This window comes from Anas acuta, chromosome 9 (assembly GCF_963932015.1).
Source record: "Anas acuta chromosome 9, bAnaAcu1.1, whole genome shotgun sequence".
NCBI lineage: Eukaryota > Metazoa > Chordata > Aves > Anseriformes > Anatidae > Anas > Anas acuta.
This window is the reverse complement of record NC_088987.1, coordinates 10,188,506-10,213,024: the sequence shown is the minus strand read 5'-3', so window position 1 is coordinate 10,213,024 and position 24,519 is coordinate 10,188,506. Positions and strand designations below refer to the sequence as shown.

The 24,519-nt window shown below is 43.8% G+C and overlaps 1 protein-coding gene across 18 annotated transcripts in view; it reads left to right on the top strand.

The window, feature by feature from the left end:
- Positions 1 to 366: 366 nt before the first annotated feature.
- LRCH3 (leucine rich repeats and calponin homology domain containing 3) overlaps positions 367 to 24,519 on the top strand; it is a 61,270-nt gene continuing 37,117 nt past the window's right edge. For 12 of the 18 annotated variants that reach the window (XM_068692628.1, XM_068692637.1, XM_068692644.1 and 9 more), the window contains exon 1: positions 374 to 682. In XM_068692628.1, the coding sequence (XP_068548729.1) occupies positions 382 to 682 (301 nt within the window). In that variant the 5' untranslated portion in view covers positions 374 to 381. Of the gene's footprint in view, positions 683 to 24,519 lie in introns of all 18 variants that reach the window. The other 6 variants (XM_068692645.1, XM_068692647.1, XM_068692640.1 and 3 more) reach the window with 3 other exon arrangements.

The following is a 24,519-nucleotide window of genomic DNA, read 5'->3' as shown; positions in this document are numbered from 1 at the left end:
ATCAGGGGTTTGAACTGCTGACGGGAGCTCTGCACCCTCACCCTCGCCTCACAGGATCAGCGCCAACACCCTGATAAACCTCTGCGGCCGCGGTTTTGAGGAAGTGTGCTTGGCAGAGGGATGAGTATGAGCCATGGAAGGGGTTCAGGATGAACATAGTGCCCGTGTGTCTATGTGACGAGGCGCTGGGCACGGTGAATAACCCGACCCCTGCCTTTGTTCGGGGCGGTGTCAGGGCGGGCCCCGCCATGGCCCTCACAGGCAGGGAGGGGATGAAGGAGGGGGGGGGGGGGGGGGGCGCGTGGCGCATGCGCACTCCCCTCCCTCTCTGTCATGGCCGGCGCATGGGTCCCGTCCTCCCGGCCGGGGGGCGCCCCGCGCATGCGCAGCGCGGCACGAAGCCGGAGCGGCGGCGGCAGCGGGGAAATGGCGGCCGCGGGGCTGGCGGCGCCGGAGGGCGGCTCCGCGGGGATGCCGCTGGGCACCGCGGTGGCGACGGCTGCGGCGGCGGCGGCGATGTGTCCTCCTCCTCCGGCGGGCCCCGGCTCGTGGAGCCGTTCCTTGGACCGAGCTCTGGAAGAAGCGGCGGCCAGCGGCACGCTCAGCTTGAGCGGCAGGAAGCTCCGCGACTACCCGCGGGCCAGCGCCGCCAACCACGACCTCAGCGACACCACACGGGCCGGTGAGGGACCGGGGCGGGCACCGGGACCAGGACGGGGCAGCCCCTGACACGGCCCTCTTCGTGGGGCTGAGGGGGCTGAGGGGGCTGGGGCTCGGCTCTCCGGTTGGGAGCTGCCTCAGGGGGTGCTCGGAGGGGCGGGGACCCCCCCACGCTCTCCCCGTTTAATTTTCTCCCCTCAGGAGCGCTCAGAGAGGGGCTTCCCCGCTCCCCGGCTCTGTCCTGAGGCGATGCTCGTTGTGCTGCGCCTCTCGGGCTGCTTCTCCCTCCCCGCCCTGCCTCTGCCCCTCTCTCTGCAGAGCTCCTGGGCTGCTCCGCTGGGCCTCGCCTCCTTGTCCCCCTGCTCAGAAAATGAGTTTTAAAAAGGGTTTTACGGGGTTTGTCGCAGCGCCTGCTGCTCGCCGGTGGGGTTTTAGCAGGGCAGGAGCTCGTTCGGAGGTGTGTGTGTGTCTGTGAGCATCGCTGGGTATCTCTGTGTGTGCATACACACCCCCAGCATCCTTCCCTATCAACATTTTGCTCTGTTGGCAGAGGAAAAAACACTTCGCAAGCTGGCTGGTGTGTATGAGCTACAGGCAGGTGTTTCTCGTGCCCTTACGCTGCTGTTATTATCGCTTCTGACAGCCATAAGCAAGGTGTGGAAGGTGCTCTGGGTGGAATCGTGTCCTCTTCCCCTTCTTTCTGCATGGAGACAAAACATTAAGGCTTTAATAATTAATTTGCAAGGTAGAGTGTTCAATAAGCCTGTGTTTTCTCCTCCACTCCCTAAATATGTTCCCAGTAGACTAAGAATGTATGTTTATCCTGTGAGCACCTCAATTGTAAGGAAGAACACGTGAAAACACCTGTGGCATATGTTAACGTGGCTCCTTATTAATTGGAGAGATAAAAAACAAGGAGGGTTTGTATAGGATGGAGTAGTTTTCTTAATGCATTATATACAGAAAACGTAGCTTACGTTTATTTTAACTGTCTGGTTGTGTAACTGAGGTTGCAGTGGTTTTGGGAGGCATCAGCAGGCCGTTTGGTTTCAGCTTAGTTTACTTACGCTGTCATCTAGATTTTGTCATGCTTTGTGTTTATAACTTTGTCAGTTGCGTTGCCCTGCTTTTGTTTGAAGATACTGGCTTAAAAATAAACTCCCAACGTGGCTTTTTGGAAATTACCGTCTTTATTAGTGAGTGTCTTGATGCCTTGCCAGTGAAGTATTTCAAAATGGAGCCTTTAAAATTGCCCAACTTGGTGCTCTGTCACAGAATGTCCTATTCGTGCAAAAATCTCTCACTAATATGAAAAAAATCCGAGACAAATGTGGTTTGTCTGGCTTAAACGCATCTATAAGCTGAAAGTGCTCCTTGTTAGGGTGTAATTTTTTTGTTTGAAGGATTTTGCACAAGTGCAGTAGCACAGTGAACGCGTAGTGGGCTGATCTGTGGGTAAATGCGACGTAAGCATTTGTGAGAGATTTGGGCTTTTTGTTTATAACGCTATTCATTTACTGTACTCTTAAACAATTTGTGGGAATTCTGGTTTCCACCGAGGTTCCCATCTATTGTGATGCCCATTCGCATTGTAGTTGTTCAAGAAGCATTAAATTCTAATAAGCGGTAGTGCATACCATACACTGCTGTGTGTTTATCATCACAATGAACCTTAGAAAAAGCTAGGGCCGTTCTGAACTTGTACGAAGCAAAGCTTATTGAGTGAAGGGGGGAGCATTCTCTTTTAAAGTCTCAGTTCTGAAGGCTGCTGTGAATAACTCCATCTCGTGCCTTTTTTTAGTGTAACGTGGTGTAAGGCTAGCAGTGGGGAAAAATCCGTGCGAGTGTTTCTGCCCCTAATACTCAGCTACAAATTTAATGCACTTCCTTCTCCGTGTTGATATCTTTCCCGTGAAGCTTCCAATTATATGGTAGCAGCCACAAATCAGAATGTGCAATTGTGTCTGAAGTGTTACAAACACTTAAAATAGCCTCCTTGCGTGCTGTGCTACAAGGACTCGAAGCACGTCAGATGGAGCATGCATGTGTGGAGTTTCCCCAAAACCATTGGAATTACTCCCAAACTGTAGAACTGAAGATGAAAGAACGTATATGCAAATCTTACTCCATTTTATGTGCCAGAATAGACACCTCTCTAGTGTGAATCACGTTATACTGGTATAGCTCATTCCAATTCTTCTAGTAATAAAAATAATTGCACGTCACTGTTACTGCATCCATCTTAAAGTGGTAGGAGTTAATCACATCCCTCATTAACGTAACTATGCTGCTAGCAAACTGGCAGCTAGCATAGCCTTAAGCCTTAGCAGAATCAGTGGCCTTGCCTGGAAGGGGCTAACGCAAATGAACCACCAGAGCAGGTCAGCAGGAGAAACAAGGAGCTAGAGATCAGGTGCTGGATCAGGTTAGTTGGGTGCTCGGTGCAGATTTTAAGGTTGGTGATGCACAAGGGCAGAATCTCTAAATCAGCTAAAAAATATATATATTTTGAAGTATTAAATGAATGTAAAGAGCACATCTCTTTGGATCTTTCCTGGGTTCAGAGCTGACAGTTCTCCTAACCCTAGTGCTCAAGCTCCAGTAGCTGCTTTTTGCATACTCGTTTCCTAATTCTAGTTATTAACTAGGTAAATAAGCAGTGGTTTCACATTAGTGAAAATTGCAGAAGCATTTACTAGACCAAATTCCAATTTATGTAATCTTATTTAAGCTCATTTTTCTCCACTTATACCTGCTTTCAGATAGCTCTGGACTGTGTTGAGATCATTACATCCCCCTCTCGCCCCACCCCATTACAGTTGTCTTACCTGTTTTGTTTCCACTACTGTGTTCCTATACAGAGATACCATTTTCAGGTGAGCTGTAGCCCTCTGATAAGACCTAAGTTGCATGCGGCACCCACTTCTCATCACCTGGCCTCGGTAATACAGTAATGAATATAATATTGCTGTTAAGCATCAGTGGGAAAATTAGGTTCCTCATTAATCGTTTGCCTCGATCACAAAATGTCAGTGGAAATATCAGAGCCCCAGCTGCCTCCAGATGCTGGAGACCCGTGGAAAGCATCTGAAACCAAGATCGGTGCCCAAGGTTGTTTTCAGAACTGAGTAGGTAACTTACGAAGGCATTGAAATAATAACGAGTTTGTGGTTGGTTTGCACTTTGACTGGAATTAAGATCATGTAAGGAGCAGGGAAGACCAAGGGGAAGGCAGCCAGCTGGTCTTCGTGCTCATCCTTACAGCCTGGAGTTCTAGGAAGTGACTCAAGCTTGCAGAACTTACTGATGATGAAGAATGAGCAGACTTCTTCGTCACCAAAGCAAGGATGTGCTTCTCTTTTTCTTTCATGCTCCTTCACTGTTACCTATCTCCGTTTAATTTGGGTCGAATTATAATCCATTTGTTCGTTCCACTCTCCTTTTCAACAAGGGAATAGGAAAAGGAAGGGCCATAAACCATCCGAGTCAAATAAGAAAGGAAATGTAGTTGCATTTCGCCAGTCCTAATGTAGACTCTGATGTCATTATTTGACAGCTTTCCCAGTGGCCTAAAGCATACATAGAGCAGAGAAATGATTTGTCAAACCCGCCGTGACAGCTGTAATTACCTAAACCACTCAGCCTCCATTTTTAAAGGCGAAAATGGGAATCTGTGGCTTTTTGCAATATAAAAAATGGCTGTTGTATGGAAATTGACTGGTACGATAACTATGTGCTGAGCACTCTATCTTGTTTCTGGAATATATTAATAGCGAACAAGGGCTCTGAAAAGGGAAAAAAAAAAAAAAAAAAAAAAGGTTATCTGCTGTTGCATTGTGAATGCCTTTGCCAGTAAGGTATCGTTGTAGTTTTCTTCTTAGCAGCTCTCCACAGAAACAGTAAAGGCTGAGCATAGTGTCAGTGCAGCTTCTGTATGCTAAATGCTTGCGTGCTTTTAGCTGGATTACAGTGACTACGAGCGTTCTGCAGTATGAGGCCTCATTGGTATTTTTAACTTCTGCCAGAAATTTAGTTGATGAAATGTAAAACAGCGTGAAAAGTACAGCATGGCTCGTATAGCAGCGTCCATAACTCCCAAACATGGATCCTTATAGCCACAACAGCAAAGTCCAAACCATGCTAAAATTAAACAATTGTTTGAATAAAACTCTGGGTTACTGTAGGAATGTAATTTCATTATGGTCTTTAAGATGCCTTGGAGGGGGACGGGATGGTTCTCCACTCAAACAGCAGGGGTTTTGTCACAAGAGCGTACAGTGTTGGCTGCTTATCCCTAAAGTTGCCACATTAAAACCCAAAACTTAGCGTTTCATTAGGGTAGTTCAGACTCATGCTGAGATGTGTATACCTGCCTCCACCCTTACCAAATCCCAAATGAAAATATGCTTCCCAGAATTTCCAGAAGTAGGGAAAGAGGGAGGGAAGGTGACGCTCTGTCCCCAAACTTAGTGGCTTAGCAAACAAAGGCTCTTTAGTTTTAGACAGTAATCTAGCTTGTTGCATCCAGTTGGGTTTTTCAGCCTTAGCTTCAAACTGTGCCAGTCCCTTTTTAACTGGACTCTTGCTCCTTCTTGTTTCCTTTCTGCTGTTAAAAGGTCTGCACCATGCGTGTGTTCTGTGCATAACTCCTGGCACTTCCTAATCAGGGCTCGTGGCGTTATCTGAGCAAGGTGCTTTGGGAAACTGAGGTCAGTTCTCTCATTTTTTTTGTTACCTTTTAAATATGGGGAGAAGCTGACTGTGGTAGTTTATGGGTTTTGCTGAAGGTGTTGGGGTGGGTTTCGATGGAGAGCTGAGGCTCGCAGCAATGTTCAGAGCCTCTTGGCACGCAGGCAGTCCTTTTGCTTCATGTTTTATAGCAGCTGGGAAAGTGGAGTCTGAGCTTGTATTTTTTAAGCCTTGTTGCAATAAAACTAATACATGGCATTTGGAGTTCCTTTATTTTAGTGAGTTGACCTTAAAAAAAAAAAAAGGCACTCACAGTCAGACTTTTACTACCAGCAAACCCTCCTAAGTGGTGTTCAGGGTTGCATGTGTTTCTGGTTACTTCTCGAGTAGTCCTCCACCTCCCTGCCTCCTTCACAGTCAGATTTTATTGTAAGGACTTGTCTGCGTACTCAGTGTTGGTTGGTTTTGGATATAACTGTAGCTACATGGAGAGGAGAATGGAGACGGACTGATAGGTGAATACATCAACTCCTCCAATCTCCTGAAGGACAGATTTGAGTTTAGGAAACAGGTGAATGAATGTTTGAGTTTCTCTTGCGGTGTCCTCCAGCCCTCTTCTGTGGCTTACCTGTGTTAAGTGCTCCCTGAAGTCAGGTGGAAGTACGCAGCCTAAAGTCATCCACGCTCTCTGCTGATGCCAAAAGGGGAAGCTCTGCCTTCAGCTCCTGCTGCACAGTCAACACCAGTGCTCCCAGTGCCTTCCAGCAAGCTTGGTTTGTACCTACCAGGCTGAAAGCTGAGCCAGCAGCTCCTTGGCAGTTGGATCAAGCCCTCGGACAGCTCGCTGTGCCTTCCTGTGTTGGGCTGCCAGCAAACCCAAGGGTGGAAAGACTACATGGGGTGAGGAGAAATAGAGGGCCTGGTTTGGCTGACGTGTAAACTGGTATCAACTCTGAATCGCACCTTAATTCGATTTTGAAACCCTTTACCACTGACCTGTTGTAGATTTGCTAAGTATTTTTTGTAAAACAGCGAGCCTTTGAGTCAGTGGGCCTGGGAATTTCTTCTTTTACAGCACAGCTTACAGAGCTGGGTTGCATTTGGTAAAACTTCATTGCTGACAGGTTTGGATCTCCTGCTTTCATCTGGCTAAACACATCGTTCTCTGCAAGTAATTTTAAACGGATGGTTTGCGTTTAGCTGGAGACTGCAGCAGACATCATTAGCTTCTCTAGTGGAAGAACCAGCAGTAAAGAGTTAGCTACAACAAATGCTGCAAATTATATAGCTTGTGTTAAAAACGACATGACGTGGTCAAGAAGGCTGCAACTCAAGGGTTTATGCTCCATTCAAGGGTTCTTCTGCCTTTAATAATTAATCAGGCTTGGAGCTCATGGTTTCCGAGGCTGGCCAAGCAGCCCAGATGAATAGCAGTTGTGTATTTAGCTGAAGTCACGGGCTGAGCAGTGTGCTTTTTTCTTTTATCTGCTGATAGCCCCCTCCCAACAGCACAGGGGGGAAAACCCATTCATGTTAGAAGCGTCTTGGAGGTTAGACTGTTCGGTGTATTAAAGGAGTTCAAGTATTTCTTTAGTTCTCTGGATTATACATATTTAAAGAGGACTCTGATCTTTTTTTTATAGGATTGTTTTGCATAAACTAGCACTTTATATATATGCAAGAAGAGGGCCTTATTTTTCACTTTGAAGTCCCCCAAAGTGTTCCTATAGTCCTATATTTCAGCATCACTTATGATTGCACACTACAAACCACTGCTGTTAATGACAGAGCACAGAAGTCTCTGTAGAGTGAGGAGAGCCTTTGTTCTTACCCGGCTGGTCATGTTATTGATTTGAAAGTTAAAATATTTGCAGTCCTGGTCTTCTCTGAATGCAGCCGAAGCACTCCAAAATGAGGACATGCCTAAAAAATCCCACTTTTCGTGCAGCCCAGGTGTTGACTCCGTGGTTTTTAACCATGCCCTGCTCTGCGCAGAGGCCAGTGGGATCAGTGAGCATCTATTCTTTTTTTTTTTCCTCCTATTGTGCAACCAACCATGTGAATTTCATTCTCTTTATTCTGCATACTGTTGAAATTTAGCTGCGAATCCCAGATTGTGTTACTGTTGCCTTGGGCTTTGGTTAGTGCTCCCTACTGTTGAAAAGGCTTCAAACACCATTTTCCATGTGATCTCTGAAATGAAGCAAGGTCGTGGTACTGCATTTTACAGATACAAATCTTGGAATTACAGAGCCTGAAAGCATTCGCTGATTTGGGGTACCAAGTTCAAAGCACTTCGTGCCTGGAGGTTTTGGGCAACCCAGACATTGCAGGTTTTTTTATATATACTTTTAAAAATGCAGTTCTTAACTTCCAATACCTTGGTGACTCCTCAGTAGTACTGGAAATCAAGCCCAACCTCTAGAACAATGGAAACGTGCGATTGAAGACCTTGGAAAAATATATTAGAAGATTTGCTTAGTGCTATGAAGGAAATAACGTGGCAGTGACAGGATGCAATCCATTTTCCCAAAGCAGCCTTCATCCACTTTGGGGTAAGCCTTCCCTTTTTCTTCCTGTAGTTCTCTGCTTTGTTCCTGATGGCTTTTCAACAACAGGCTCTTGCAGAAGGCCTTTGCTATGATCAGCCCTCATTCTTCAGTACGTTTATCTTGTCTGAAGAGATCTGGTCGAACAGAAAAATCTCGAAGAGGAACGAAAAGTGGCGTGTGGTTATAATCAAAGACCTGTGGGCAGTAGCAATGCACAGGAAGTGAGAAATTAGTTCCGTGGGCATCTTTGATTACAGCCTGTTCCGTCTGCTTGAGTTTCCAGTCTTACCTAAGAGTTCAACTTAGTTATTTTTTTTAAATAAAGTCTTGGTGCCTCTTCCAGGCTATGTTTTGGTGCCGAATCCTGGGTAGAGGCTGGATATCTAGATGCAGTCAGACGGAATCACGCTGGCATCCGCATGACTCGTGAGCACTGTCCAAACGCCTGTCGCGTCTCTTTCCTGACCCAGTTGGGCTGCTGTGGGTTGTCCTTCCCTGGGGGCAATTTTGGGCAGTGCTTGGCCTCTGTGCTGTGCTGGTGCTTGGGAGTGGAGGAGTAGAGGCACGTGCAGAGCTTGGGCTCTGTGCCTGGTACCGGAGGGAACAGCTCGGGCAGGGTGGGCTCCTCCGTGCGGTCGTGTCGGGTGTCCCCAGCACCGTGTTGTTGTCTCCGTTTTCTCTTCTGTCCCCCTTTTGGCTCATCTGCTTCAGCCCAGCTCCCACCTCCCAGCTCCATTCTTCTCCAAGCTGTTACTGCAGAAAAAGAGGAATAATCTACATCTTAGCATTTGGTAGAAAATTTCTTTTAAATCCAAGGAGAGCATTAATTTTAGGGTGCTGATGAGACAAGTCGTAATTTAAGCCTGCTTAATTCACTCTTACCGTTATTTATGGCCGTGTATATTACCTCTCGGTTCAGTCATAGCCAAAGGCTTCTGTCAGCTGCTGTCACAGGCGCTGTTCCCCAGGAGTAAAAGAGTCATTGAGCACAATAATAGCCGCACAATTACGTGCTTGTCACTGCGTTGACTCCGAGCTCGGCTATGGAATAAATGTTTTTGTAGAGGGCCACGACTGAATGTGGTTATGGGCCATAAAAGATCTGCTACTTCCTTTTATTCCGCTGGCCTGCCAAGGGGCAGGTGGATTTTTGCTTAGTAGGGGAAAAAATTATCTTTGGGACTCATCTGTGCTAAAGCAGCAGAGCGATCCTTTGAGCTATAAATGTGTTGCAAAGTGTTCGAGTATTGCATGTTTTATGGCCCTGTGCTGCTGCTGTGCAAATCGTATCACATCGTTTAGCGATGTCTCGTGTCAAAAGATTGTTGTAATTGCCATGAAAAGTTATATGGTGCCCGGGAAAGCCTAGAAGCTTTTCATCATCTTTGCAGGTGATTAAATGCTGGCTTTTCATTCTGAGCACGCAGATGGTTGTGATCGTAGTGAATAAATCTGAGAAATAAGTATGAATAAAAAGTCTGGTACCAACTGCATTTATCCTGGGTCTGAAACTAGGAGGGTCGCAAATCTTGATTACGCTCTTTTTGTTATGTGGTACAAGAATCTCTTCCACTTCATAGAATTACATCTAGACCAAAGTATTAAACTACTAATAAAAGGAATGTTATAAACAGCTTTTCTTGCCAGAAATCTTTATTCCTTACGAAATTCCCTATGAAATGTTCTGCGTGTATTTTCCTGGAGTTTAACTTCTCCTGTGCCATGGCATTCTGCTCCAATTGCATCGTGTTTGCTGCCATCGGTTAATTAATAAGCAGGGAGCACTCTGAGGAGGAAGGCACAAAGCAAATGGCTCTAATCTGACCGTATCCCTGCAGTGTGATGCAGTTCTTTTCAAGTCTTGACCGTATTGAATATCCAGTAGATGGAAATGCGGGGACTTTTTTTAGAAGCATGCAAAGCGTCCTTTACGAGCTGTTTGGGCAGGTTCTGGTGGAAGTTGAATGAGGCATTGTCTGCCCTGTTTTGGGGGAGGGATTTCCTTTTTCTAATGAATGACTACAACACATGTCTCTGGAGCTTTCTCAGTAGTAGTAATGAGAAATGTATCAGATACCTGACAATTGCTCAGGACCTTGGGGATTACGAAGGCAAATAAACACAAAAGCCTGACCAGAATCGTGAGTCCTTCTCTTTACTCCTGCGTGGCACCGATACGAGGCAGAGAAGCTCTGTCTGCATGATGGCATGGCTACCTAACCCCTCACACTTAGAGATGCACTTCATGTCTCCACTGAGGACAGTTTGGTCTACTTTTAAATCATATTAGAAGAAAATGTGTTCGTATGTCAAAGAAGCAATGCGTCTTATTTTTGGCTCTTCTGTTTCAATTCTATTTCTGACCTTACAGAAATCCTTCCACCGCTGCTTCTCCAACCTCTTTGCATCTTGCTTTTTCTGTGCTGCTTGTGTGGTACATGCCGCTTCCTCCCTGGGATGCCTGTGTGTGTGTCAGAGACGTTTAGAGAAGAGCCTGTGGCATATCGTTCTCCTTCCCAGGCAAAGCCATGTAATTTTAAAGCTGAAGAACACAATTTGTGCCCCATGAAGAACGGGGAGGAAAAAAAAAATAATTGTAAAGTGTCTGTCTTATCTGGGGGACTTGAATTTTATTTCACTTCAAGTTTGATATTGAAAATACATTAAACCACTTTGTTTTATATGCCCTTGTTTCTTTCCATGCCAGTTGATTTGAAACTTACTATGTTGTGTAATTCATCAAACTGCATGTTGTGCAGGGATAGCAGTACAGAGGGGGAACTGGGCATGTTAACAGGTATAAAGCTGGAGATGCCCTTTTTGATCAGCAAAAAATGAGATCTTTAATTCATACACCAGCATCAACCTACCTCTGACAGGTAGCATCATCAGAGATGAGAGGATTAATGAAGAAGAATCCAATACATTTGTACGTATTACATTGAAAATAAAGCTTTCATCTCTCAACACCAGTAGCAGCACTTGCACAGTTGAACTGTAATAAACTTTATTGCACTCTGGCTGTTTGCAGGCTTGCCTCGTGTTACTTTCCACATAACAGCTTTTCCACGTGGCTCTCGGGAGTTACAGACGAGTTCTTCGTGCTGCCTGGCTGGTTTTAGCTGTTTAAGCGGGTGCCAAGCTTCAGTGGCAAACTTTCATTTGCCATATTTTTAATCAGCGTATGGCATCTCGTCTTGTGATCTCTGCCATTCATGCTAGCAACAAAAGTACAGTGCTCTATGTTTTTTTTTTATGTAGTATAACTTGTCACTGTTAAAACAGCTGCTGCTGCTTTGGTTGTGGCTGCAGACTCAGAGATGAAGGTCTTGTTTGTGAAGAATGGTAAATGTTATCAGGTGAAACAGGCTATAAACTCAATTTTATTTTCAAATGCATTTTATGGTGGCACTTTCCACAAGTTCCTCTTTACTTCACAGCAGTCTGAAGAGTTTTATTTTACTTCGCTTAGAAGTGCGGATGTATTTCTGAGTTTCTGGTGATCTCAGGATGCTTTGTCATCGTGTGCTTAAAGTAATGACAAAGTAATGAGATCAGTGTTGCTTTCAGGGCAAGAGCAATACTGCTGCTTCAGTACCATCACTGTTGTTAAAGCTTCAGCATCATTTTTCAGTTTGTATAAACTTCAAATATTTTTGCTTGACTAATATTTTCCTACCCACACTGCTTTCTTGTTGCTGATCATTTCCATATTTATAATGAAGCTAAATTAATAATTGAATGTGCTGGTTTTATGATGTATTTTCCTTTTTTTAAAGTTGCTCAGCGGGGCCAATTAACGTGTGTATAACTGTCCCCCTGCATATTTCATTGGCTTTTTCTGGCAAAAGATAAGTGGGTTAAATTTATGGTAAATGTATGGTTTTAACAACACTTGTAATTTCTAATAGGAAAAAAAATAGATGGGTTTAGAGGTTTGCACATGGATTGTGTGTCTTACAGTCTAGCAATAGGTCTAGCTCTATATTCAAAGCTTTTATGTGCCATTTGCCTTAACATTAATTTTAAGTAGATTTCCTTGGTTAGATGATTCCTTTTGGACCTAAAGAAATTTTAACTGGGCTGGGGGACGGGGAGAGATGAGTTATTTGCTTTGCACTTCCCCTCGCTGCTAACTCAGTGAAGCACTTGTGTAAAATGAAACCTGGCTCTGCTGGAAGCCAGTCAAGTATTTCTCGAGCGGTGGCAGCAGGCAGGGTGTCCTGTTGCTGAGGAGCAGGAGGAGGCTTTGGGTGTCCTTATGCTCGTGTCCACGTGTTACAGAAACTGCTTCGTGCGTGCTAGCTTGGAGATTTTCCATTTGTGTTTTTGTTGGGTTTGCATTTTTGCTTGTTTTCGAGTTAACGCTGCTTTGTTTGCAAGGTTTTGTGCATAGTTAGAGCTCTAAAAATAAGAGATGGTAAAATATTAATGATGAAGAGGAGTGCTGGTCATCTCTGGAAGTGGGATTCTCATCGTGCAGTGCAGGCAGTCGCCAGGCAGCTTTTATTCTGGGGCTCAGTGTTTGTCAAGGATTTTCCTATCAGGCAAGCAGCTTTCATTTTCCTGGTCCTTATGCTCCCTGCAGCTCATCCTGAGCCAGCATGGCTGGGATTGCCTAGGCACAAAGCCATCCATGGAGCTTCAGGGATGGTGCCACAGCTTCCACACAGACCAGCCCAAAGCTTTCGAAGTGACTACTGCACTTTGAGCCGAATTTGCATCAATGACTCACAGGAGAAACGTTGACTGTTCAGCCAGGGTTGGTTTTGAAAAAATACATTTTCAACTGCAGTCAGATCCCTTTGGGTTTTGTTTGTTGCCCTGGGTTTCATAACGTTTAATTTTTTTTGTGAAAGGTTACATGCAAGCCAGTTCCAAATATTAATTTGAGAAGGTACCATTCATTCTGATCGCCTTGCTACTGTTTCTTAGCCAGCTTAGCTTTTACCATAATGAAGATGGATGAAATTGCGACCACCACTTCTGTAGGCCTTGATCCTTGCTAATGTCTGCGTGATGTGTTTTTGACTGAAGGTGACTTTTATGGTTTCCAGATTCAAAATTTATTTTATATTACGAACATATGTTTTGGCAATTGCTGTCATTTATCTCCTCATCTGGCTGTTCTCTGTTTGATGCGGGATACTTTCCATACATATCCTATACCATTTTTTTATTTCTTGACACTGAAATGGCTTGTACTGTACAGATGACTTGGTCAGGCTCCATCTCCTTTTCTAGGATTCTGGCTATAATTGTCCTATTGAAAACTGCAGCGCTGCTTGTGTAAAGTGTAACAGGCTTTTTTTGTTAGCAGTGATGTCAGCATGAGAGATGGCCTCAAGGAGTCATTAAGAGAACATAGGACTTTTGACTGCTAGGACTTTATTGACTTTTCAATAAAATACCATCCTGCTGAAGACAGATCAGTGTCTGCAGTGACATGAGACGTATTCGGTGACCTTACTGCATGGTCTGATGAAGCTGTAGCTAAATGCCAGAAGTACGGAGGCACTCAATTAAGAACTTCGCAGAAATGCGTTAATAGCAGACATAAAAATTTGTAGAAATGCTTGCCTTTCTCTGAAAATAATTGGCCTTTTATTGTGAAATTACTTTTTTTTTTTTTTTTAAAGACCTCTGAATTTTCAGTTCAGGTTTGAGCTGGTTTGTTTCTAATTCTCCATGAAGGACATTCCAAGCTGCTTTTTTAGCTAAAACTTCCTTGCACTGTCCGTCTATTACTGACTTTATTATATCATTTGACTTAAATTGCCTGTGGGGGGAGAAAAGGAAATGTAGTCAGGTAATGTATTTTTAACTTCTTGGTGAAAAATACAGAGGGGAATATGCAAAGCTAGCGTGATACTGGGTTAAGTTGCAGCTGCTGCTAATATCCCTGTCCTGTTAGCTGAAATGGTTACATGTGAGCATTCTTGTAGGTAGAGAACGATATGTACAATATTAAGATGAATTGAAATTGCTAGCATTTAGTAAAACAAATAGATGAACAGTGGAAATACACATCCTTTGTTGGTTGCATTTTACATTTCCAGCCCTTCTGACTGCCTTATTCTTGTCTTTATTGCATGCCAGGTCTCCCTCCCCGAGTTCCCGTTCGGTTGCCAAGCTGTTGGAACCGCTGAATGTGTGATGTATCTCACTGATATAGATGAAAGCCACAGCAGAGCATTAAGCAAAGTGACAGTAACATACGATCTTCTCACTGGGAGAACTCTCCATAGCTATGAGCAGATTGCTCGGGGTGGTTTCACAGAGCAGTAAGTGCACTTGGGGTACCTGAGCTGGTTACGGGACCACCAGGTCGGACAGCAAACCTCTGGTGAAGAGGCACTCTGCTGCCTGCCAGGGGGTTTCTAGGCTGGGCCAGAGCTGCCTAGGAGGTCTTGGTACTCTTCTGTCAGCAGTGTCATTACTGAGCATTGTACGTCATCTGCATTGTTTTGTATTAACCTGTGGTTTTGCTTTACCCACTTTATCTACCCCCTCCCCACATCCCCCCATTTTGACTTGTCAGTGGATTTGATGCTGTGGTATCTGGCATAATATCTAGAGCCTAATCATGAAGTGTGGGAGCTAATATTTATCATACATTTATCTTTTGTGGGGAGTTGTGTGTAATGTAATGTAATTTCTTGGCAAGAGTCTTTTCTATTTTACGTAACGTCTTGCGTGTGCAGTACCTTGTGTACATACCATAAGTCATAGGCTTTCGCTGTAAAAAAAGCAAAAGTGAGAAATGGAACTGAAGGAGATGATGTACGTGAAAACCTAGAAGTGCTTACTGGCAGGCCTCGGACTGTGAGAAAAATGTTTCTTTAAACTTACAGAAGTAAGGAAATGAAACGTTGCCAAGTGGAACTCGCAGCCTCCTCTCTGCTAACAAGCAGACATCTCCCCCTTGCAGCACAGCTTAGCCACCTGTTCGGGAGGTGGCAGCCTGGCGTTTGTCCTGTAATGAAGCACACTTCTCAATGCAGCCTACTGTGACAGAAGGACAGCAACACATTTTCTCATTAAAAGTAAGATTAAAAATACGTATTACTAAGTGGCGTGACATTCTGACTCCAGCCTACAAGCAAATGTCTTCAGCTGAGGTTTGATGAAGCTGGCGTGTAGTTTCAAGAGGCACAGTCACAGCAGGCTGAAGAAGTTGTGGCCCTTTGCCACGTTCGTTCCTGTTTTTGCACAGCGGTTCAGTGCTTCTCTGCTCCGTGCTGGAAACCAGATATTGCCACGAACAAGTCACTGCCAGGTTGGTTCTGCCCTGTGAAAATAAGAAGTGGTATGCAGGTCTTGAGCTGTCACTAGTCCTGGTGTGCTAACAGGAAAAGGAAAGAACTGTGAAAGAAAATGAGAAATTGCTTCCTGACAGGGGAAGAGAGCCCATGGAAGGGAGGTATGTCTGTCCTAAATAGTATGGGAAAAGGGCAGCTCAGGCCTATGGGAAGCAAAAATAGTGAAAAGCACCGAAATGTTTGGTGGAATTTTGTGCATTTACTCATACTCATTCTGAAGCATGATAGTTTTTCCACAGTTCAGAGAATGAAAACTCAGAAAAGCAGATCTCTTAAATTAAATGCAAGGAAGAAATGCAGAAGAGCTAAATTTCACCCTGTGTTTACTGGGATTGAGGGACTGAATCTATCTGAAACAGGCAATGATTCTAAGTGGAGGTGGTGCAGCAAACGGCCTGCAACATGAGCTTAGTCTCCTTTCTAGTGAGGACGTTTTGCTTCTGTTTTAGCAAAGATGGCTGCTTAATGATGAAAGAAAACAGAATGTTTAAGTAATGAGGGCTCTGATCTGATTCCAAGTAGTCTGTTTAGATAATCCCGATTACAGATACTTTTTTTTTTTTCCCCAAAGTCGCCTTCTTTCTTCCCATCTTCTAAGCATTTTCACAGAGGCAGGGCTTCTACTTGTTTGTCAGTGCTGGTGACTTCACAGGAGTGCTAGAGAATAAAGTTCATAGGGGTCCTCCCCATGTTAGCTTCAGGCAAAAGTTGCAAGCAGAGTTTTAACAACTTAAAAACCAGGATGAGCTAACTTGACTGTTTTCTTTTCTGGTGTGGATGGGGAAATGCTCACCCAAGCGTTGCAGAATCAGTAGCTTACTGCAAGGGGGGGTGTGGTGAGGAGTACCCAACAGCTGTGATCATTTCATGCCAGTGTAATGGGGTGCCAGAGGGTGCCTCTCCAAGGCTTTCAGGTTTGATTGTGTACTGTTTTGATTATAATAGTGTAAAAATCTGGGCATACAGGTTTCATGCCGTGATTTGACTTCATTCTTTGTTTTAGTTTAGCTTAAGTCAACTAAGAGTAGCTTTGGGTCAAGCCAAAGTAGCCGCCTTTAAACCGGGTTTATCAATGAAGGGGTGTGTGCTGCCTTACCAGCTTTGTAGGTGTCATCCAAAGGCTGCTTTTCCTGGAGACAAATCCTGTATGCATGTTTTATACAAATAAACACGGGGATGTGCAGTGCAGCCAGCCAGCCACGAACAGAGCTTCCCCAGAGTAAGTAGAGTTGGTGAGCTGGAGACCCTGGTTCATTTCCCCGGCGTTAGATCTCTCGTGACATTGCTTCTCTGACTTTCACTTATTTCAGTTTGTTTGGCTTGATATTTTAGGGTTGTTTGAAAGAGACGCGTGATTATTCTGTTGGCTGGATGCCCATGTTCAGTGAGGAAATGGAATAAAATAGCTGGAAGATAGAAGATCTGAGGGGGTGGGGAAGATATATACGAACTTTTTCAGCTGACAGCTCCTTAGGAAAGGGTTGGAATTAATCCTTCTTTTTCAGACGTGGATAAACAGTTCTGCTTTGCTTGTGTCTGTGCTGTAGCAGCGCATCCAGTCTCAGTGTGTATTCTGTCTGTAGTCTGTCCTCTTGGTTACTGACAGATCATAAGGCCCAGCTGCTGGGTCATCGGACTTCCTTCTGCATGGCTCCCTCCTCAAGTCACTGGTTTCTTCTCCCCACTCACCAGAGAAGTGGTGGCATCTCGTTCCTGAAGTGTCTGCTTCGCTCTACCACGTGCCGTCCTTAACATACTGTGCTGTGTCCACAAGTACATACGTGCAAGGAGCAAAACCTGGGAACAAATCCCTAGTCACGACCCTGACTTTGCTCTTCTGAAACGATCCCTGTTTTATTAGGAGTGTGGATGGTAAGGAACCAGGGAAGCACGGTTTTGTGGTTATCATAAAGCAGCTGGTCCAAATCCCAGCGCCTGGCAGAAGTCGTGGTGTCCTTCTTCCCTACACACATAGCCACACATTCTCCTCTTCTCCCTTGCGTTGATGTAAGAGCTTACACAACAGCACCATGAATCAGATCATGCCTCAGAAGGGCTGAAAACTATTTGTGGCTTTGTGTTTTGTTGTTTTTTTTTTTCTTTCTTTCAGGATTTGTTCACAGTAATGAGATCCAACTGGCTGTGTGGCTGTGCAATCAGCAGCGCTGGCGCAAGGGAGGGGATGATGATGAGGCCAGCGAGGAATTGTTCCCTTCCGTGGTCCTGCTGGCTTAGATTGGCTGCCTGCAAAGCCACAATCTACGTTGAAACATAAATAAGGCTTGACATAAGTTTGGTTTGTCTAGGCTACTGATTCGCCTGCGCAAGAGCCAACTAGAGGAAAAGCAACCGAAGTTTGTGGAATATTAGGAATTCTCAGCTCCTTGCTGGGACTAGAGCCTCTTGCTTTGCCTGTTTGCTAGTAACCACGAGAACAGCTGTGTAATGGTGTTCTGCAGTTTCCACTTTTTTGTGTTAGTCAAAAAAGTATATATCTATTTTTTCCTTGCAAAAGGAAAGTGAAATTATTTCTCAGAGAAAACAGCATTTTATTCCAGGCAGTTACTCTGATTCGGATGTTTATCCTCCTCTTGCAGTACTCGTGATCTGCTGCAGTGAGAAAATCATGCTGTCCCGGGGGGATGTGCTTTCTTGTCAAAGGATGTACAGCATCTGGTCCGAAGTGTGAGACTGTAAAATGCATGTTTACGTGTTTAGTCAGTGTTTCTTTTTCTTTTTTATGGTGACACCTGTGAGGTTTTCATTCATCATGTGCAAAAGAAAAAGCTAAACCACAGCAAATATGCAGTAAAATAACGCGGAGAGCAAAAATGGAGGGAACATGGGAACGAGTTCCTAGTCTTCTGTTTTCCTCCTTGATCCCAGATTTTTCTCGATTTGGTAGAATATAAATAGAAGCAGAATTAAAGTTCTTACAGATCTTTGTATATAGATTTTCCTAGTCTGAACGGTGGATGGTGAATACTACAGAGACTAACCTCAGTTTTATTTGATTAATTTCTTATGCAAGTGATGTGGTTTAGTGGAGACGAGTTGAAGGGGCAACTTAAAGTTAAAAACTTAGCGTAGTTCAAGTAATTGGGGACCAGAGTCTGCAAAATTCTGTTGTATGACTCTTAGTAAGATGTTTCTGAGCTAAAAATAAAAAAAGAGGTTTCATTTGGTAACCTCTATGTTGAAGCAAGAGGTGAATGCTTTGGCCAAAATCGCTACATGCAAAGGATTTGTAAGAACTCTTCAGGGGAAGTGAGGGGTTTTCTTGTTTTGTTTCAAATAGTTGGCAAGAAACTTGATTTATTTTGTAAAAATATCATGAAAACAAAGCATATCCAGAGGAAATACCATATGAGAAACTTTGATCCACACATCTGAAACTTGACAATGGTTTGGCAATGATGTGAAGCCCTTTTTACAAAGGGCAGCGTTAAGCAGCGTTGGGTAGAAGCATTCTTGCAAACCTTGTCTTTACAACCTTTGTGTGCAGCACACGAGGCAGGAAATCTAGAGGGCTGAGTCCAGTGCAGAGTGCAGTCTTTTGGTTCGTTCTGTGTGCTACACGGTGTGGTCTCAAGGTGGTGAAACAGACCTCGGTGGTGAGCACCTCTGTGTTCGAGGCACAGCACCGCCGAGCTGACGTTTGGAACAAACCACTGACTTTTGCCTCGCTTTCTGTATCTGCAGAAATGATTGCCTGTTCGTCTTGTAAAAAGCAAGCTGGTTCTTGGCTCCAAAATGGTAGTCCCTGGAAATGGTTAAAAGAGTTGAATGCTGCTAAGGCAGGATGTGATCGTATGCACCAAGAGTGGGTCTGCTGAGAATTGAAATGCGAGAAGTGTATCAAGGTCAAATTGCGTGTCGTAGTCTAACTTGCCTAACCTCATGAAATATTGGAAATTGAAACTAGGAATATAGGGCTACAAAAATCATGTAGGTTAAAGGAAAAAAGGAAAAGAAGGAAGAGTTTCAGCTCAGGCCAGTAAATGCCACCCTCTTTCTCTTTGACTTAATAGGTTTCTGAGAGGTGTATCTCAGATGCGTGGGGAAATAGTTGGGAAAAGTTCAGGTCTGACAGGACTAGCAGGTAGAGGGTAAGTCAAGAGATGACATTTCTGAGGTTTGTTTTAAATTAGGGTATGACAAAAGTGGTGGTGTTACATCACAGCAGACAGGAAGAGGTAAAATCACCCGTCCTGTGCCAGGAAATCCTCCGAGTATGAACTGAAGCTGTAAGAATGCCAGAGTTTGCAGTGCTTAAAAAGAAAGCTATTCCTATGTAGCGAGACCATCAGTATTAGATTTATAGCACAGGTGTTTTTTATGATTTTTTTTTAGTTTTCTTGCACAGGAAAAACATGTAATAATAGCAGTAACTCATCTGCTTAGGGCTGTGCTTTCGTTTTATTAATTTTCTTTTAGTAGCTTTATGGGAATGTTTTCCTAAAAATCAGTAGGGCTGCAAGTATTGCTCTTAGGTTTTCATTTCAATTTCTGAAATGTTTGAGAGGTGAAACACACCAAGTCACGAAAACAGTATCAGCATGCATGAATTTATTTGGCTAATGGCATGGATGACAAACTAACAAAATTGGAGTTACAGTTCGTATAACGATGTGCTTCGAATGCATTTGGAACTGTAAGTAATCGTCCTGAGAGAGCTGGCCCTCAATGTCACACTTGAGCTATCAGATGACACCAGGAAGCTCCTCAAAAGGTCTGTTTTGTGACATTATCTGCAAGATGAGGCTTGTAACCTCAGCAGTGAATTCCCAGGGAGCAGGCTGCCTTCAGGAGCAGCAGTTGTAAAGGAGCTGTTCAGGTGAGCTGCTTTCATGTCTGCGAGATCACATCAGCTACTTCGCTGTTTTACAAGAAGCTGATGATAACAGAAGTCGTGTTATCGTTGTGAAACCGTGGAGTTTGCTGCCGGTTTTTAAGCTGTGTATGTGAAGAAACCCATCTGCACAGAGATTTTGACTGTGGTTCTTCTTGACCAGCTGGCCTTTGTCATCGTAAAGCAGTTCCTGCTGCCTCTTTCTGTCTGTCGTTACTCTGGCTATCAGCCTCCTGGTCATGGGTTGGTTGACTTAATTATTTATTTTAAAATAGATTTTGTCTGTCATCTGCAGGCTAATGGATCTTAGATTCATCTGGCGTGAAAGGAAAACCGTGAGAGTGCTTTTCATTTAAAACACAGGGAAAGCAGAACGTTTTCTTGCCCTTCGGTGAGGTATAATCTCAGCTGAGGTCAGTGTACAGCAGCAGGCAGCGATGCTGGGATTGCCGGGATTCAACCACGTCACAGACACTAGTCCCATTGCTTCACTGAGCGCCATCACAGCTGATGTCACGACACGTCACGACTGGGAGCCCACGCCTTGCAGCTGCTGTCCTTGTCGCAGTCTTTCACGTCAGCGTTTTGCCAGCGGGTGTTATGGTGGTTGCTGACTTTTGGGATGTGATAGACAAAGATCTCGGTTTTGCTGGTTTATATTTTTAGTTTAAAAGAAATAAAACCTTTATGGAATGCAGGCAAGTCTACAGTGACAGAATTCTGATTTTTACCAACGAAGTTCTGTATCCCAGGCCAGGCTTAGGGCTGCCTTTCATTGTCACAGTCGGTTGGAATGAGACGCCGTGCTCCCGCTGCAGCAGGCTGGGCAGGCTGATCCCCAGCCTCCCCAGGAGCTGGAATTCGCCACCGCCCTGTTGGTCTGAGTGCCAGCAGCAGCTGAGCTGCAGCTCCCTCCCGGCCCAGCCTGGGCAGCGGGTTCAAGCACCCAGTACCTTAAACTTGGTCTTGGTGCATCGGGGTTTGTCGGAGACACGTTTGTGTTACAGCTGAACTTCAGCAGGGCTCTGTTGGCACATCTTGTTGGGTATTACTGTCACATTCTTCTTTGAGCAGAAGTTTACATTTGATGCTGAGTGATGCAACTTTAACGTAGCATATTCTCGATTTGCATTTACCCCTGGCTTTGCTGGCCTTCTGAGTGGAATCCCAATTAGGATGGAAAAGGTCAGTGATCTGACTCCGCTCTGAGATTTCGTTTTGTGTTTGTGCTGCTGGCTGTTTTATCTTCCACAAAGAGCTTAGCTCCAAAGAACGTTTCCCCTTTGCCAAAATTCCACAAGATCGTGCCTTCAAGGAAATGCATCCATTTTTAGCAGGCAAGGAGAACCTTTTTTTTTTTTTTTTTTTTAAACAGATTCCTTTAGATGGTTACTTTAACCCATTAAAGCCGAACACAATTCATTCCTGGTTCAAATTACAGTAGCTGTATTTTACTCATTTGTTTCTTTATAATAAAATTCAGCATTTGTGCTTTTGAGAGGGAATTAGTGTGCTTGCTCTCTGCATTTTGTGGTACGTCAAGGAAAAAAGGGTTTACACATATTAAATCAAATATTCTGCATCACACTGATTATTGCTTGCTTGATTTGGCAGTTATCAATTACTTCTTAGTTCACGCTACAATATTTGTAAAAAATATTAAAATGTAAATAATATCTCAGTGCAGCATTGCCATTTTTCTGAGAAATAGAGAGAAATCTTTGTACAAATTTTAGCTCTCATAACAGTTCATTCTCTTAACACCTTTTTATTTTTTGGTTGTTACTAACCAGTTACTTTATATCTGCAGTGACAGGAGAGTATTTATAACTAAAACAAGTCATAATTGTCAAGATATTTTTGATGAAATGGCTTTTTTTTCGTTTACCTCACTTCCACTTCCTCTTTTGGAAAAGCACCAGATGCTGCCATGCTGCAGGTATATAGCCTGGAGTGCTTTTTTCTTTAAATATTTACCTCCCAGTTTTGTTAGAGCTGTTCCTTGCATTCAGATATTTTTAGGAAGAAGGTAGGGAAGAGGATGGAGTTGAATTGCTTCATACAATGGCTGCTGTACTCAGCCCTGTTTCTGCTCTCATTGAAGGTTTTGGAGGGGGGAGACTTCCAGAGGAAGTGGCCAAAATCAGAAATGTTGCTGAGGCTTAGGATGTGGTCGTGGAAAGCTTAAATTCTTGTTGGAGTCTCCTGCAGGACAGGAGAGAAGTGCAAATTACCAAAAGCAGTTCTTCATTTGCAGATTTAGAGCTCTCGCTCTGTTTTATAATAAATTTGCTTCCTTCTTATTCTTGAAGTGCTCTTGTTTTATTCTACAGCTCTACCTACTTTTATAGTGCTTGCCTTTTTTTTTAATGTTCCTGGCAGATCTCCTTAATTCTCCCTTTGAGCACATGAAATCATAGTTACTTTGTGTGAGATGACATTGTCATGACTATCATGTGAGTAAATGCTGCAGCACTATCAACCAAACTTGTAATTGGTTAGACCACTTTTGAATGATTTAAGGGACTGTACCGCTGTCCCAAATTTAGCTCCAGCTTGATCTGCTTTCCATTGAATGAGTCCTAGACCAAAATGCCAAGTTTTAAAAATCACTGTAGATTGAGAGAAGTCTGGAAAAACTTAGTCGTTGCTGCTAACCGGCTTTGATGTCTCTTTTCTCTCATGCTCTGAGCTCATTTGTTGTTAAAAAAAGTGTATTTTCATTTCTTCCTACCTAATCTTATTTTGCAGGGAGTTATTTCTGAAGAAATACTGAATCATAGCTCAGAAAATACAAAGTTTGTGTCTAGTACTGGATGCTGTGAGGGTCTAGGCAATAGAGCAATGTGTAAACACGAGGTTTTAAATATTCTTTGGAAAGATAAAGCGAAACAAAAAGTAATTGAGAAACTTCTCATGTTTGTGGTTAAACCCTTTCCAAAACAGTGAAAACAAACTTTTTCTCTGTGGCTCTTCTGCCAGAAAACATGGTTCATTACTTGGGAAGTCTCGTTCTTTGTTAAAATGAGTAGTATTGAAAACAGGCAGCGCAGCTGTGCGAAGGAGGGAAAAAGCTGCGTGCTGGAGGATGTCAGTATCCTGTGGTACAACTCAGTCCCAGCCCCCAAGGTCCCTAATAAACAACAAAAAAACCACCTTAACCCTTAGATGAGGACCAAAGTTGTAAGTAATTATTTAAAATAGACGCTTAAGCATGTGGGCAATGGAGAAGCTGAGCATTTTTCTACATTACTCGTGCTTGTTTCTGAAATAATTTGCATTCTTTTCCGATATTCTTTTCCCTTTCCGATATAACAACTGTGCTGCGAAACCGTATGCGAAGTCGTATTAGAGATGAGTTCAGTGATTGCAACTGCTGTGGTTGGCTGTGCTTACTACGAAATTTGCAGGATGCATCACTTTTGTTTGTGTTGGGGCTGTGTTTGTTTGGAAATCACTCTTCTCCTACATTTTAGGACAATGTTGGCACAGAAGAGGTTCCCCTGGGGATGTCGCAATTCTGGCCATCACATTGTTGCCTAGTTTTGGTGCTATTCCTCTGCTTTAAATCTGCTGCAGCTATATGGCTTTTATTCAGAGGGAAGTGGGTTGGGGTTTGCTGTCATTTTTAGTAAATCACTAATGAGAATTAAATTAGGGAAGTAAAGCAAAATAAACCCTGGGACAGGCTTGTGTCTGACAGGAGATGGCTCGTACAAAGTGTGCCCACTGCGTAAATTCACTTTGAAAGTGTACACCGTGTCCCTGCAGGGTATACACGGATATTTTATTGCTTCCTTTTCTGTCTGCAGATTCTGATCAGTCTTAATTTGTTCTCTGTCTGCGCTTAGGCTGGAGTTCGGAGTTTAAGGCAGCAAAAGGAATCCCTGCCAGCAGAACAAGGAGCTCTGCCACCTGCACCACCGTTTCCCTGCTGCTCACGTAGAGTTTGGTTGATCAGAAAAACTAGGTTTAATTCCCACAAATTGTGGCAATAAAAAGGGCCTGGGGCGAGCAATGGAAGTAAGAAATCTCGGGGTCTGGCAGGAACGGGAAGTAGGATCCATCACGGTGGTCTGGCTTGGCATTTGACGTGTTTATCTGATGATTTATCAGGATTAGGACATGGTAAGATTAGGATGTTTATGGAAGCTGTCTTCAGCAATCAGTAAGTGCAGGTTTTTCCTCAAAAAAAAAAAAAAAAAAAAAGCTTGACCTCTTTCTCAAAAAATAGAAAAAAGAGGAAAATCCATAATCCTGATTTGTTAAAAGGCCATTCTAGATATTCACTGCAGACTTAATGCTAATGGCTTCTTTTGGTTTGTAGTTTTAGCTCCCACTGTTTGAGCTGGTCAGAAATGTTGAATTAAAAATGGTGACTTTCCAAAGTCAAGTTCAATCTTAGTTTAAGCTGAAGGCAAGATTGATGTTGATATAAGCTGAA